The sequence below is a fragment of the Elaeis guineensis genome, chromosome 9 (assembly GCF_000442705.2).
Source record: "Elaeis guineensis isolate ETL-2024a chromosome 9, EG11, whole genome shotgun sequence".
NCBI lineage: Eukaryota > Viridiplantae > Streptophyta > Magnoliopsida > Arecales > Arecaceae > Elaeis > Elaeis guineensis.
Window position 1 is genome coordinate 87,019,398 of NC_026001.2, and position 16,593 is coordinate 87,035,990.

Genomic DNA, 16,593 nt, shown 5'->3' on the forward strand with positions numbered 1-16,593 from the left:
AGCTTTGGTTCATTTATCCAAGAGAGAAGTACGTTCCAAAAATCAGTTAGCCTGATTGGCTACATGACCATGTTTTTTGATGTAGATATGGTAGCAGGATAGCCTTTCTCATCATTGACAATAATAAATAAGTGAAGCATTTCACTAAAGGTACAAAAGAAACCCTGGGCTCCACAAGGTAAGAGTCAAATATGGTTGTTAGTTAATTTTTCTATTGGCAAAAATTTATTTATGAGAACAGAGTATAAAGGTACATGTTGGAAGACCAATGTTGCTTGGACACTCACAAATCTAGCTTCTTGATTTGTCAAAAACTTGGACACTTCATAACACCCATTCACACTTTAAATCTAAGAACCAAATGATTTTCATTATTACATTTCAACTTTGGCACTTCTATACATACATACATATATATATATATATTATATATATATATATATTGTGCTTAAAACAACATCAACAGAAGAGCTAGTAGCTTTTATCAAATTATGTAGTAGTCAGCCTCACAGGTTATTAATTAGATACTTAATTATGAACACATCTGTTTATTATAGATGTATCCTTAAGTCCGCTTCCTTGATGCCACTCCCATTGAATTAATCTATCTAGACACCTGGACATTTGACACCCATAGTACATCCATTCTAAAGAACATTTCAATTTTACTGAAAGACAATGAGCAACAAATCTCAGATCTCATGAAGGAAAATAAGTGCAAAAAGAAAAAGAGGCGAAAGGACATGCTCAACACAAACCAAACAATGTCTTCTAGACATCAAAAGGAATGAAGAAATCTTTGTGGTGATAAAAAGAGACATATCAAGACAGCTAGAAAAAAGAAAGAAATAAAGAAAAATGTGCACACCTTAAAGATGGAAGAAAAAGTTTTTAGTAGTTTGTGTCTTTAAGGACTCAAAATAGTTTGTCTTTAAGGACTCAAAAAATGCCCAGTTTAAGTGGAGGAAGTATGTAGCTGACCACTTTAAATCTTTTGTGATATCACTTTAGTTTTCCCCACACTGTAGGTCCTGCATCATTTACAATCTATAAGAACTATGAAGTCCCTTTTTTTGGGGCACCTAATTGGATCAAAAGGCCTATAACAAAAGGAGGAAAGGACAAGATCATACTTTCTTGGTTATCAATACATGTCATGAAATAATTAGTCAAATTTCCTTTTTTTCCCCTCCTTATATTTTAGTTTATTGAACTCCATCCATAAAATTAAGTTTAAATTGAAGATCAATTGGTAAAGTTGTAGATTTAGCAGTTCCTCCTCTTTCTTTTTTCTTTCTCCATTCTTAGGATCTGATTTTCGATCAGATTTTAAATATTTAAACATCTAGAAGATAACCTTTCATTTGTCACTGAATCAACAGACCTCTAGTCACTATCTGTATGTATGCACACCACATGCCATCTGAACACAACTTTGCCAATTGTTTAGAAGTACATATTTTTTAAACCCAGTCCACGTGAATTACCCAATTGAAGTTCGAAAAAAACTTTATTGCCTACAAGAATGAAGGTAATACATTATACGGCCTGGTCAATTATTCATAACCTTAACTGAGAGTCCGAGGAAAAAATTGCACTCGAGACAGAAAGCTTTGAATTAATTAGGCTCTAAACATAGAGCATCCTTGCAATATATTTGTCATTTGGAGCAAGTGAAACGATAACATAATCATAGTATATAGGCAAAGAGTTTGAAGTAAAATTTATTTGCAGTGTGGTATATGTTTAGTTGGTTGGTTTTGGGGGTGGGGCGATAACAATAGGTTTTCTTACATCAACTTCAAGTGCAAAACCAAGAAAGTGCATCCATCATCTCCCATCTTTATCTTCTAGGGGGGCGATAGTATTATAAAACATCATGACCACCTCAAGTCACACCAGCCTAATTAGCAGTGGAATGTCTTTTCATATTTTCTTGTCCTGTGGGGATGAATTATATATCTTTAGTTATTTATTGCTTTTACCTTTCTTGATAGCTTCATTGTTCCTTTCATCCAGAAGTGGTCCCTTTCGAATACTAGTATGGGTGTGTGGAAAAAGAGTGAAGAATGAACCCTTTAATGTTTGGTAGAAGGTCTAAGAGGCAAACTCACGTAACTTATTTTATCAACAACAAATGTGATACCAAAATAAGTAGCTTTCACAATTGTCCACCTTTCCTTTCAAACAGAAAGCTGCTTTATAAAATGTCATAAAATTATTTCGTCATGAAACTCGAGCCTTCCCTGGTTTTTTCTTTCCTTTCCTGAAAGAGGCTCCATATGTTTTTCATTTCACTTGCCATGTACTCATATTTGTTGCAAACATGAGGGAAGAGAGGTTATAAGACAGATGGAATGCACTAGGAGTAACATAACACTGAAAGGACCAGTACATCATAGCTTTATTTGAAAGGCCTGGAAAAGCCTAAAGACAATTTCTCAATAGTGATTGATCAAGATGTCCTTTTTTCTTTCCATTAAAAGTAAACTAACAGAATAGCTATATAAGCTATTGTCACTAGCATGTCTAGATTCCAGAACTACCAGTGACAACCTATGTATGTTAAAAGCTTTACTTCCACACAGAAGTTAAGAAGCAGATATCCAGGTTTCCTAAAGAATATCTAGGTAAATCCTGACAAGCTACAGAAGTTTTTATTTTTGACTGGATCACTTAATTGCCCTGACGCTGCTTCATGGTGGAAAAGAGCTGTATCCATGCAGTTAAGCCAAGCATTCATTGATAAACACAGTGAAATGGGACTTACGGGGAGATCTGCAAGGGCCTGGCTGATTGCAGTACAAGCTGCTGCAGTTGCACCAGTCTGTATAGCATTCATTGTGACATCAATGATGAAGAAAAACACAGCAGGCATTGGATCACGGACCTGAAACCAAACAAACATGCAACAAAATTCAGTTTAATCATAAAACAACAGAACAGTTTTGTAGCACATAGCTCAGTCATATATGCTAAACCCAAAAGATCGCAAGACTGAACCCAACACACACAAATGTAAAAGGTCACAATCAAGGTTTTAAATTCCTGTCCCAACAACAATCCTAATCATACATCCCGATAGATATCCTTTATTTGTTTCCTTCTTTCCTTTCTTTCCTTTTTTTCTTTTTTTCCCTTCTTTTCCTTCTTTTTTCTACCTTCCTTTCTTTCCTTTATTTTTTCTTTCCTTTTCTTCTCCCCTTCTTTTTTTTTTCCATTTTCCTTCTTCTTTTCTTTCGCTTTTTTTTTCTTCGTCTTTCCTTCCTTTCTTTTTTTCCCTCTTTCTTCTTCTCTCCCCACATGGATGGGTTTCAAAGTCCCGAACCCATCTCAATCCTATTTTCTCATAGGAACGGGATGAGATGGCTGGGATGCCACCATCCCATCAGGACGTAAAACCTTGCTTGCAATCATTATTGTGTGCAAACATGAGAATATTGCCTTCTGTCCCTATAGCACATGCATGCTTGAAGAATGGAGGATCTGTTGGTCACAGCTCAATTTGTTTTCAGCATCACATGATCAATTCCAGACTAAGCATCGAAAAAGCTGCAATTAATACTTGTGTGTGTACTGTGAAAACTAAATGTCATGTCCATGCAAAGAAACTTGCAGCATGCACCAACAAAGGCATAGGCAAGAACATGTACACATATGCATAAAGATGTTTAAGAAAAAGCATTAGGACAAAAGCAGAAAAAAGAAAGTAAGCTTCCATGTGTAAGCTTTGTATGTATGTATGCATATGTGCATACATGCATGCAAGTATACATGTATGCATGAATGTATATCGTATTTTAACGAATAATATGTATTTAAGCCCAAAAAAATACATACCACCATGGACAAAATCTTTGAAAGCAAATAGTGAAACCATCACATTAAACACAGAGAGGCATGAAAAATAAAGAACACTACTAGTTACTAAAAGCCCACTATATAGTATTCCTCTGTTGCATTAGTGAGCTCTGTTATTGACACAAAAACCCCTTATATTAATATCTTTGAAACTAAGGCAAGCAATAGCAAACAGCAAAAGTACAATGTAACACAGCACAAGAGAGAACTAAAACAAGACAAATGAAAAACTTGGAAGCAAAAGACAAGTAAACGGACCATGTATTCCTTAGTAGCAACAAATTCCACTGTTCCTCTACAGAGTTCAGGTCTTTCATCAGCATCACGCCGCCTACCATCTGGCCCTAGATTACAGTAGTAATCCCGAGGAGTCTCATTGCTAAATCCTGCCGAAAGAGTGCTTCATTAACAATTCATAGTCTTCCAGAAAAGGGGAAGAGAAACAGTGCATCCGCATCATCATCATCATCATCATAATAATAATAATCATCATTATAAAGCTACATGGAAGCGCCATGAAAAGACAAATGTATCTGTTAAAACTCAAAAAAGAAAAGCATAAATTGCATCAAAAAGATAAAGAAATCTGGCATCGAAGTAATTTCCTCTAAAAAATAGAGGGATATGAAGTGCGATAATTCTGAAAGAGGAAGTTCTTTTTCTCATGGTTACAAGGAACTTAGTTTGCCATCCTTCCTAAGGATGAGCATACTGGTTAAAGCCATAAAAGTACAAGCAAACTTGATATAAACTTCTAGGGGCAAAAAGTTAGAAAGCATAGGTAATGAAAAACTATAAGATAAAGTGAACAGGTGATAATCTTGTTATATTAATGAGCACCAAATTGCAAAAACATCAAGCAACACAATGAAGCATGACTACTGAATGTCATCTATGATGCTTACCACATAGATTGCAAATGAAATGTCGTCCTTGATCACCAAATCTCATGAAAGGATTTATATATCCTTTGCAGCGAGAACATCGAAGAGGTCCACTCTCCCCAAAGTCCACAACCTTTTCAAAAATTTGAAAAAGAAAGTTCTTAAGAAACATGATTAAAGAGCATTCCAGAAGAATATTAAAGCAAAGAACTTACATACCCAGAAATTAGAAAGTGAACTTCATAATTTAAGCTCATAATTATCATCTTTCAATCCATCAATACAAGGGAACAGTCATTATCGATAGCAATTACTGATGTACAATAGCATTTGATGTCCATCTAGCATATTTCATGAAAAACGTAATATACGTATCCAGTGTCCTTAAAATTGAACTCACATTGCATAACAAGATGACCTGCCACTCTAACGTTACACAGGTATTGTACTAACATTCTAAATATAGTGGAACATTTTGAGTTTGCTTTTTTGCATTTGGTTTTGTGGTGTATCTACGTTCTTATTAAGTGGGGGGTAAAGATAACTTTCCATTCCAAACTTGTTTGACAGTGATGTTCATGTGTTATATTTGCTCGGTGGTATTCAACTTATGTACTGGCTTCATAAGAAAGGAGGAAAGGGGGGAACAAAAAGAAAGCAAAGAAAGAAAAACAAGAAGCTCATGAGCAGATAATGGTAGTTGATGGTAGGCAAGGAACCTATTATGCTTCGACTTATTGATTATTTGATGACCAGGTTATATAGCAATAGTTTAAAACACGTGATCAAATCAGACATTGAAAGAGAGGTTCACTGGTAGTCAATCTAGAAAAATCTTAAAAGTAATAAATTCCTTATATATACTGATTGTCAAGAGTGGTGGCTTCCATGTAGGCAAGACCAATGCATGTGGTGGCTTCCGTGAAGTACCATCATTAGTGAAGTGAAAGGCAGCCATGATGGCGACGGTGTCTTCTTTGTGGCACGACCAAGTGGTGGCCATGAGGGGAGATGAAGGCACGGCATTGGACATGACGAAGAAGCACAAATCATTCAATTAGGGCTAGTGCACAGTATGTCAAGACGATGAGAGAGAGGCAAGCAGGCTTACTCCAATCATCGTACAAGAGTGGTTGGCGTTGTTCCGAAGGCTGTGGAAGGCAAGCAATTAACGGCTTGTGTGGCTGCCCGAGCTTGCAATGGTGGCCGAAGTGGCCATTCAGGGTTGAGTACCATGCCAAGCGAATTCCATTGAAAAACTTGAAAAATTGCACATCTAGTTAATTTAGTTATATATATATATATATATGGTGACAAGTAAACATTATGGCGATCCTTTGCTTTTAGTTAATTTTCTTGAAAAAAGAAATTGCAAATCTAGAATACATATACATGATATAATAGTTTATAAGACCCAGGCCTGGCCAAGCTCAAGCCACGCTAACACAAACCAGCCCATTTAACAAGCGGGCTTATATTTCAGGCCCAATCTGCGGGGCTTAAAATCCCAACCTAGACCCATCCGAAACACTTTGAGCTTAAGCAAGCCAAGCGGGCCGTTCAGCCTATGAACAGATCTACCCATTTTGACCATACCATACCATACTGGCACCATATTAGTTTGGTCCGCATATAAGTCAAACCCATCCATATCAGTCCAAACCACGCGAAACTGCCCTGTGATGCTAAGTGTCGCCTAAAAACCAAAGACTGAATCATACCACACCAATCCGTACCACCCAGTTTCAATATAGTACCACTACCATGATAGAAAGTGAGAAAAAAGGGATTGAAAGGCGTATTGGTATGAGGTGTATGTATCACACCATACCAACTACACTATGCTGAACCGACAACACACCAATTCGGTAGTCAGTACCAAGATTGCCGACCCTGAAATGGAGATTTCTAAAAAGACAAAAAAGATAATCCTAGTTGATGTAGAACTTCACACTGACAATGAGATTTTAGAAGACCAAGATATTGTAGAAGCCCATCACACAAGGACAATTGTTTTCCAAATAAACAATTATGTAGTTATCGTTAACAAAATAGATGAACCTTCTTGCTAAATCTACTGATTCGTTTAATGCCAACATCAATCATCAAGATCAAAAGATACCAAGACCCGATTTTTCAATTGCTCAAAGCTAAATGTTGGCCTCTGCTATTGAAACTTGCAAAGTCAACAAAGAGCATAAAGTTGGTGTTAGCCGGTACGATCTCAAGTAACGACACCATGCCAAAGTAATTTGAATCTTAGAAGAGTGTGGGATTAGTTTTTCATTATTTTCATATTTTCTTATTTCTTTTTCAGGATTTTTCAGAATGTTAATATGAGTCAAGTTTCTTAAGGCTAGAGTTAAAAGTGCAATAGTATAACATCTTATATTATTCTTTAAGTTCTACTTCCAATCAAGCGATGAAGCCCACATCACTATGATTGTCATTAGATCTCTTAGTCGAAAATTCAGATAAATTAGGATCATTCAGGTCCTTTGACTCACTATATTGAAAATATCACTCCCTGTCCATGCACATCAGATCTTTATTTGCATCTGGTATATGCCCGACATATCAGATCATCATCCTAAATGGATTAAGACTGTCCAAAAGTCATGATGTACTTGGTCATTTTTCTTGAGGTCCAATTGGTCATTTAAGAGCTAGTTGGAGTAGCTCGAGATTCATAGTCTATGGAGAGTCCTTAAAGGCATTCAACGGTCAGAGCTTCTATAATGTAGGTTGTGGACGATGTTAGAAGACCAAAATTATTTAGTATATGACTGACTATTATTACCCTTCTTATCTCACTCTCTTCTCTCAAATATATATGATTCCAATAGTCCCATCTTCCCTAATATCTTTCCCCTTGCTTTCTTCTTTTACTCCAGGCTACACTCTCTCCCTCTTACCTTAATCTTCCAAATACCTCATTCCTTGTCCCCTTTTTGTACAGGATTTTAAATCTAGGTCTTCTTATTTTCATCTCTATAGGCCAGGGATGAAAGTCTGAATCTGAAGCAATCAAAAAAAAAAAAGCAAGGAGCAGCCCCCTAGGACAAACAAAATGAGTAGACATAACAAACCCTTCAAAGCTGTCATCTTTTTCAAATTCTCATCAGAAGTACAGTGCATGGATCACCAATATTATTTTATTACCAAAAAAAGAATGCTCAATTTTTCAATGAGAAAAAAAAAACCTTTATTTTTGTTCAGAAGAACAGGAAAATCCAGAAAAGAGACACATTATTACATGGAAAAAACCCAAGCACTATAGAAACCAAATTATTTCCTTTCTTCTTTGTACAATTCTTAGCTGGAGTCAATTAGCTTCCATTTCTGCATTCCCTAAAAATGATTGCCTCATGATAGTTGCTTAAAGGACCACCAAATGAGCCAGCTGTTCACAGGCAGCTCATGCCCAGCAATTCAGCATGAATTCAAATAGCTCAATAAGTAAAAAGACCAGGATAAAGCTAGGCTTGCCTCACTTGTGCTCAGGTCAATTACGCTCAAAATAGACATGGCTGTGGACGATACATATATAGATAAACCATATTTTATTTTAATCATTATTCATAATAAAATTGTTCATACATTATTAATGACTAATATAATTCATGTATTAAAAAAATGTATGTTCACTATAATTTTGAGATACAATGAAATTATAGTTCAGTCAATTTATATATTTTAAAACTTTGAGGGACTTCAAACTCTCGTCAAATCTCCTAAAAAGTTGCTTGTAGGTAGCTTGAGTTTGGCTTGAAATTAAATAAGATAGCTTGAGTTTGGCTCAATTACAAAATGAGCCAAGCTAGAGCTAGGACTATCTAGCTCGAGATCAGATTCTTTCACCTGTAGACTTACAGACTACTTCTTTTGATATCTAAATAACAAATGATTATTTATAGCATGTTCTCTGCAATTAGATGTCTCAAAGAAATAAACTGAAGCTATGTCAAACCTATACATTTTGGTTCAGGAATTTAATTGTCCCATGAGGTGTATGGGTTGTTTGTATCTTCGTGGATATGCATCAAATATTGATGTGGTAGTGAAGGGGTCTTCATGAATATTGTGTAAGGAATGATTTGGTAATAATGTATCAATGGTAAGCTATGGGCATATAGGTGCCGCGGCAAATCCTGCCATTCAAACTGCAGGATGGCAGATCCACACCAAACTTCAGAAATTGCACTTCGAAATGAGAAATAAGTTTTCTTGAGTTCATCAGAAGATTATATATCTAATTCACAACATAGATCATAGCAGGACCCAACCTCATGAAAATCACAAACATGACACTTCCCTTATCAGATTTAATGAAATAACCATCAACATTTAAAAAGTAATCAAAAATAAGTACTCAAAAAATGGAGGTATATTACTTGGATAGGCTCCTCTGATGGATGTGGAAGCACAAAGGGTTGTACCATCAAAGCCAGGGGCATGCTGGATGTTGATAACAGATCTCCAGTGCATGGTATCTGTCAAAAAATGTTATTGATGTTAAAAAAAAATGTATAATGTAGAAAATAATGCTCATTATGATAAGCCTACAAACTAAGAATAAAAAAAATACAAGGATGATAGCAGAAAGCATACCTGATTCATAGTGCATCTCATCAAACGTGGGCTGCAGTTGCCATTATCCTTCACAATGAAATCACTTGTGGCAGGCTTACCAAAACAAAAGTCGCAAAACATTGATAATATATTTTAGGAATATTTTGAGAAAAAAGAATTTAAAAAAGAAAAGGCGAACAAGGAACTATTAGGATAAAAAACATGTGTCTCCAACCAAATTGGACCTACAACAGGGAAGTTATAACTCGACTATTCAGATAAGAAACATGTGTCTCCAGCCAAATTGGACCTACAATATAACAGGGAAGGTATAACTCGATTATTCAACAAAGGCAATATAAGATGGCATACCGGTGGGATGTTTGCTTGATTTCCCTGACGGGTCTCAAACAGGACAACTGAGGTACTTGGCACAGGCCGTGGAATCTGATTGGGATCAATTTTTGATGGTGTTGACACCTGATGCCCTGCAAGAGGAGAGTGACCCATCACAGGAGGGACTGGAGCCATAGTTTGACCAGGTGTATGTGGTGGCATGCCAAACATTCTGGGTGGCGCTTGCGTAGTACCCGGCATTGGTGGCATCCCCTAAAACCATTTAAAAAATTAAAAATTAAAAAACTCAAGAATCATACGGTGAAGCTCATCAAAGACCCTAATTTTCTATATTTTGATACCATTTGTAGTTAGGCTAGATACTACTGGGAACTCATTGAGTTCAAGCAATCACATAAATTTTCTCAACTCCCACTTGATCTACATACAAAGTTGTGTTCTGGATCCATTCGCTGAATAGGACATAACATACAACTACCAGAATCAGCATAAAGTTAATTTTCTTTCTCCTAATTGCAGGAAAAAGAAAAAAGTTCACATTTTTGTATATCATACAACTTTAGATTGCACATGAGGCAATCAATTTGTTAAATTGAATCAAATCCAACTGACCTGCTGTGCAGGAGACTGCCATGATGGAGTCCCAAAGGGAGAACTAGATGTCGGGGGCCCTGGGAATGGCGTTGGTGGTGCCATATACGGCTGCGAGGCTGGCAATCCAGAAAACGGCTGCGAGGCTGGCAATCCAGAAAACGGCCGCGAGGCGGGAAGTCCAGAAAACGGCTGCGAGGCCGGCACTCCGGAAAACGGCTGCGGGGCGGGAAGTCCGGAAAACGGCTGCGAGGCGGGCACTCCAGAAAACGGCTGCGAGGCAGGAAGTCCAGAAAACGGCTGCGACGAAGCCGGCAATCCAGAAAGCGGCTGCGCGGCCGGCGGTCCAGCAAAAGGCTGCGAGGCCAGCGGTCCAGTGAACGGCTGGGAGGCCGGAGGTACAGAGAACGGCTGCGAGGCCCGCGGTCCAGCAAACGGCTGCGAGGATGGCGGTCCACCAAATGGCTGCGAGGATGGCGGTCCACCAAACGGCCGGGAGGAGGGCGGGCCCATAAACGGCTGCGAGGACGGCGGAGGGCTGATAAAAGGCTGAGAGGACGGTGGCGCGCCCATGAATGGCTGCGAGGAAGGAGGGGGAACGGACGGAGGGCTGCCGGGGAACGACCGAGCGACCAGGGTCTGCGGAGGGGCAGCAGAAGGGGAAGGGGCCCTGATCGAGGCCGGTGCGGCCACAGGGGGCGGCTGCTGGGCGGCAGCGGGCGGGGGAGGCAAGCGGGGGGCGCCGAGACCGAAGGCGGGGGGGCCGTTGCTGGTGATCGGGGCGGATGAGGGAGGGGGTCGGGAGGCGTAGGGGGGATAGCCGGGGCGGGAGATGTTGGCGGCAGCGGGTGGGGGGCCGGGCCGGGAGGCGAGGGAGGAGAAAGGAGGGGCAGCGGTGGGCGGCGGGGGGCGGCCGATCTGGAGGTTCTGAAGTGCATCGGCGGCGGAGGAGGGGTTAGGGTTGGGGTTGGGGTTGAAGCCAGGGCGGGGCCGCGGGGCGCCGGAGGGGAAGGGCTGGGAGGACGCCATGTCCGGCCTCGGGGTTTAGAGAGAGAGAGAGAGGGGGGGGGATCGGCGATCGGGATCTGCGTTTGCCGAGAGAGAAGGGGCGAGAACTTAAGCTGGGAAATTTGAGGGGGATTGGGTGTGAGGATGAAACAAGGAAAGTTTAACGAGTAGATATATGACGTGTGGATAGGTTGTAGTGACCCTGCGGAACAAGAGTGCGGGGGTTGGGCGGCTTGGTGGGAGGGGTGGGACAGCTGAGGTGGCCGGGAGACGCCTTATATTATTATTACATTCTACGAGGTTAGAATACGCGTGTTTTCCTTGGTCATTTTGTTAACTATCGCCAGAGAGTCACCGTCCGACGTGGCTCTAAATGATTCAAGGAACCTGATCAGCATTGCCAATCATCTCATGCCACGGAGGTTACTGCAGGTTTCCTGAATTGTTCTGCGTACTTACCTCTCCCCGTTAAATAACATTTGGCACGTAAGCCGCGAGTGAGAGTACTTGGCTAATCCCCCAGCCTGGGCTCTCATTGGTTTATTTATATATTTTAATAAATAAAATTATATTTTTAAAAAAATAAAATTTAAGATATTAACAATTGAGTAAACATTATCATCAATTTGACCAATAAAGTAAAAAAAAACAAACGAAATCAAACAAATGGATAGAGCTCCAAATCTCTTGCTCGCCGCTGTCACATGATTAACTTAGCTTGTAAATAATTTATGTGACAAATTAAAAATAAATAAAAATTAGTTAAAATTAACCTCAAAGAAATTTATATGGCATCTGAATATGGTAATCAACAATTAACTGAGAATATACCGGATTTCCTACCGTACTTTTTTTTTTTCTCATATTTTTGTCGTCCTCGTCTAAAGCTTTAAAGAGAAAGAAAAGGGATGGAGATGGAATAGAGAGATAGAGGAGAAGCCATTCATTCCGATATTAAGACATATTTCTTTCTTTTTCATCATTTTGATCCCTTCTAAATTATGAATACAGTCATCTAGCTACAGTTCGATTTTTTCACCAATAAGCAATGTTTCCTCTCCACTCCGGCATTCCGCTCCATCCGAAAAAAACAATGTTGGTTAGAAAAAATGCAACTACAATGTATTTGTTCAATAACGGATATCATGGACTAATGATAAAAATTTGTAGACTGCTCTAACTGTCATGTAAGTATGATTTAATATAATCAAACTTATTTTTTTAAATATTGGTTATTTTTTAGTTATTGAATGGTTTGGTTCTGTAGGATAAGAAGTCATATTGTGGATTTTTGATTGGATAAATCTTTTATATGTGCTCGATCAATATAGTGATCCCTGGATTACATGATAAATTCAGAATTTAAAAAGAGAAAATATGAATATGCAGGGTTCTGCTTGTCCAACAAAATTTATTGCAATTGAAAAAGAAGCAAATAGACTTCATGAAGTTGAATCAGAGTTGATTCAAAAGTTGTAGAAATTAGAGGCTGGGCATAAAATTTTAGAAAAATGATTTTATTTTTGCACTATTTCTATCATGGTTTGTCATTTTTTGAATGGGTTGTGATTTTTTGGATGATAAATATATCCTGTAATGATGATGTTAGTATGTTGGTATAATTTATAAAATAAAAAATAAGCAAGAATGGTTATCATTTAGGTAAAGCATGTTTAGAATGTTGGGTTATTCAGAATATTTATTATAATTCTATACTCTCTGAATTAAAGTTTTCCTACTATTGATGAGTTGTTCAATATAATCTATAAAATTTTTCTCTGAAAAATATTCATTTAATTTCATGTGGGTTGTGATTCTTGACTATCATATTCAATTGTAAGATAAAATCCAAGTCACGAAATAAGGTTGATCATATAAAGTTATTTGTTACAGCAATACAATAACTTCAATCATTTGGTAGCAAGAGCCTTCATTCCAACATATCATACCAGCTAATATATCACCTGCACATATATCTTCACAATGCTCGCATATTGATAGTCCATTTTATCACTATTTGACATCAGTATCATAGAGTTATATATCTCTATTTTTATTAAACAATTAGTTTCTTGTCAAATAATGAGTATATGGACTGATCTAACAAATAGTAATAAGATGAGAATTCATAAAGATTTGTTAAATTTCATTGAATTTGTATATTGTATTGAAGCATATAATGCTACGAATAGCATAGAAATAATTTTAATTGACCATAAGTAATTTGAAACACACTACAATTAACCAACTCTAATAATGCAAATAGTCAAAACAATTTCAATTTGCATTTGCCAACTATAATATTCATAGAGTTAAAATAATGATAATTTCAATTGGCCAACTCTAACATTCACTTAGTCAAAACAGTAACTGTTTACATGCATTCAACTCTAATGATTTCATATTCAGCATGCATACAACTTTAACAAAATGACAACAATAATCCAAAACTTTAATATTTCATGTTCGTGTGTGATGTTTGGCTTGATTAATTGAGAGTATTTGACTCCATCTTAATGTCTGAATACTGATAACAGTCTTCTTTGCTCATGTGACCTTGTGATGCTATCTTTGTCATATTGTCCCTTGTGGTTCAATTTCTTGAGGTGCAGTTTTGTTAGAATCCTACAAAATCATATTTAACATGTTAGGCTATTAATTAATTATCATAACATTACATTGACCATAATTTTTGTCTCACTTGTATCATGACACCATGCATAGAACTCACATTCATCTTGCAGCTCTCAATCATAAAAAAAATTTCATTTTAATCCAAAATATATATCCCATAGTCAACAGAAACTATTGAGGCTTATATCATCCAATTAAATAGTTTTTGTTAGTATGTTTTCAAGGTAATTGCAAACAAACTTCATCAATCAATTAGCTTTCTTTTCTACTTCCTCTTTTGCTGTTGGTTTGCCATTGATTTCTACTTTATATTGCTACTCTATCTCTAATTTCAATTTGAGATGACTTATACAAAAAGTCATTTAGATAGCATATAGTATACTCATGTAAATTAAAATAGGTAGACATATACCTACACTATCTTTTTGGAGTTGTGGACTCGTGGACTGCCTCTTTTACTACTTCACCTTGTCTCTTCTTCCCTTGACTGTTGAAAGGAGTTGTACTTGAATCTTTTTTATTATGGTCAACCATGTGACACTTGGAGTAAGTCACTATTCCCCCCATATTGGCTAGCCTATATAGATTCTTAAGCTCATCCAAGTCTCTTCTTCTCTGCTTTTTGGGTCTATTAAGGGATCTTCTAAGTGGTGGTGGTCCAGTGGCTCATACTTAGACTTCGACCATAGTCTTGGTCCATTGACTGGCTCGATGGCATAGTCATATTTCTTCCTATAAGTTTTAGTTCTAAACCAATGTACCATATAATTTTCCACAATTTATCTATTAAATCGTATTACTATCACTATATGGGGGCATGGGATTCCATTAAGTTGCTACGCCCTAAGCTACATATTCCTTAGGTTGGATCTACAATCTAACTATCAACCCCATATCTCACTTCATAACCACTCTTTTCATTATAATTTAAGATATAATATCCACTATCCACCTAGACTTTCTCTATCTTTACTTAGATGTTAGGACATATGAGTATTAGATGTATGCCCTAGAAGTCAATATGATAGACACATTTAATTTTTAGAACATAAATTTATACTTATAATATTGATTTATCAATAAAGTAGGTAATTTTATTTTCATTATTATGTGATGTATCCTTGAATCATCTAAGGAATTAATAACTTAATGACATATTTTCTTAAGAGTTGAGAATTTGAGACATGCATGATTAATTCTTAAATTTTTTTCAATCGATGGATCATCATAGAAACAGTGATTGATCCAATTAGATCGACACATGAATTGCTTCCTTCGGAACAGACGAGTCTCAAATCTACAATGTGAAAATACTGAGCGATAGTGTGGGTGATTGTTAAAGAACATCGGTACCGAACGTGATCATACGAAAGATCACATGGATGTCTACTCACTCGTCAGTGATCTTCTCGATGCTGTAATAGTGTGAATGATTCTTTGACCTACAGTATCTCGACTGCTCACAATGGGATTACTGTAGTTTGACTATACATAAATATAGCCTCTTAGTCATTTGGATTCTTATAGTATATGTTGGCTACAGTAGGTTCATTGTAAGAGTAGGGTGTGCATCTAAATGAGATCTATCAATCTTAGTAGATAAGAAGTAGTCCTATAAGATTTAAGAAGTTGAGTCTCTAAATCTGTGACTATAGTAAAGTGATTGATGAAAATGAGTTTTCATGAGTTTCACGATTTGGACTCGAGCTAATTGAATCTTGCATATAACAGATATTAGAGTTTGATGAGTTTTTTGTAATCTCCATCTTGTTAGGACTCACAATAGAGGAACTGAATAATACGATAACTATACTTATGAGTCTTATTTATTCTGTTCTGTTGGATTGTCACCACATACTGCTAGACGTCACTAGTGGATTGTGAGAACTCACTAGAATCATTCTGGATCAATAATCCTCGATGGGCGTGAGTTGAAATTGTTCTAACCTATTGAAAGTATTTTGATGACACTACAATGAAAATTATGGTATATCTCACTGTCAGATAGAAGAGAGCTTATAGGATCACACACAATAGAGATTTGATTAGATCAAATGATCGGATTATGATTAAATTATTAATATGATTGATAATTTGGATCAATTTATAAAAGTTACAAATAGAGGATCTACTAATAGTTAGCAACGAGCACCTAATTACAATTGTTGTAAGGCAATTTGATGAGATCAAATTAATGTTTAAGTACTAATTGAATTAAATTTGATTTAATTTGATTAGACTTGATCTAATTAAGTTTAATGGGATATTTGGATTTCAGATTTGGATCTTAATTAGATTAGGATTGAGTTTGGAATGAATTAGACTCGAATCATATTCAAATTGGATTTGAATTGAATTCGGATTGAATCTGAATTGGTTTAGATGCTAGAGTCTTAGATTTACTGGGACTCTCTCTCCTCTCTCATATCAGAAAGGAAGGCGTGCATGGGGATGTGCACCCCTTCTTTGGCATGCGTAAAAAAGAGAGAGGGCGTCATAGGTGGGTGCCCCTCTTCCTGGTCTTCTCTCTCCTTCAGATAAGATTTTATCCTTATCAAGTTTTGAATTTGATTCAAAGTTAGGATGATCTTATCTGAGTGGTTAAAGGTTGTTAGATACCTCTATTTAGCAGGCATAGAAGTGAGAAGGAAAAAAATTTTCACCTAGATTTCTACATAAAAATAGT

General features: G+C 37.1%; 1 protein-coding gene across 1 annotated transcript in view; it reads right to left on the reverse strand.

The window, feature by feature from the left end:
- Positions 1-11,385, reverse strand: part of LOC105051152 (protein transport protein SEC24 C) — a 31,047-nt gene extending 19,662 nt beyond the window's left edge. Inside the window, exons 1-7 of the mRNA XM_010931464.4 lie at positions 10,287-11,385; positions 9,690-9,926; positions 9,357-9,431; positions 9,140-9,238; positions 4,767-4,878; positions 4,120-4,247; positions 2,771-2,890 (exon numbers count right to left, since the gene is read on the reverse strand). Coding sequence (XP_010929766.3) covers positions 2,771-2,890; positions 4,120-4,247; positions 4,767-4,878; positions 9,140-9,238; positions 9,357-9,431; positions 9,690-9,926; positions 10,287-11,294 — 1,779 coding nt within the window. The 5' untranslated portion in view covers positions 11,295-11,385. The remainder of the gene's footprint in view (positions 1-2,770; positions 2,891-4,119; positions 4,248-4,766; positions 4,879-9,139; positions 9,239-9,356; positions 9,432-9,689; positions 9,927-10,286) is intronic.
- Positions 11,386-16,593: the final 5,208 nt, after the last annotated feature.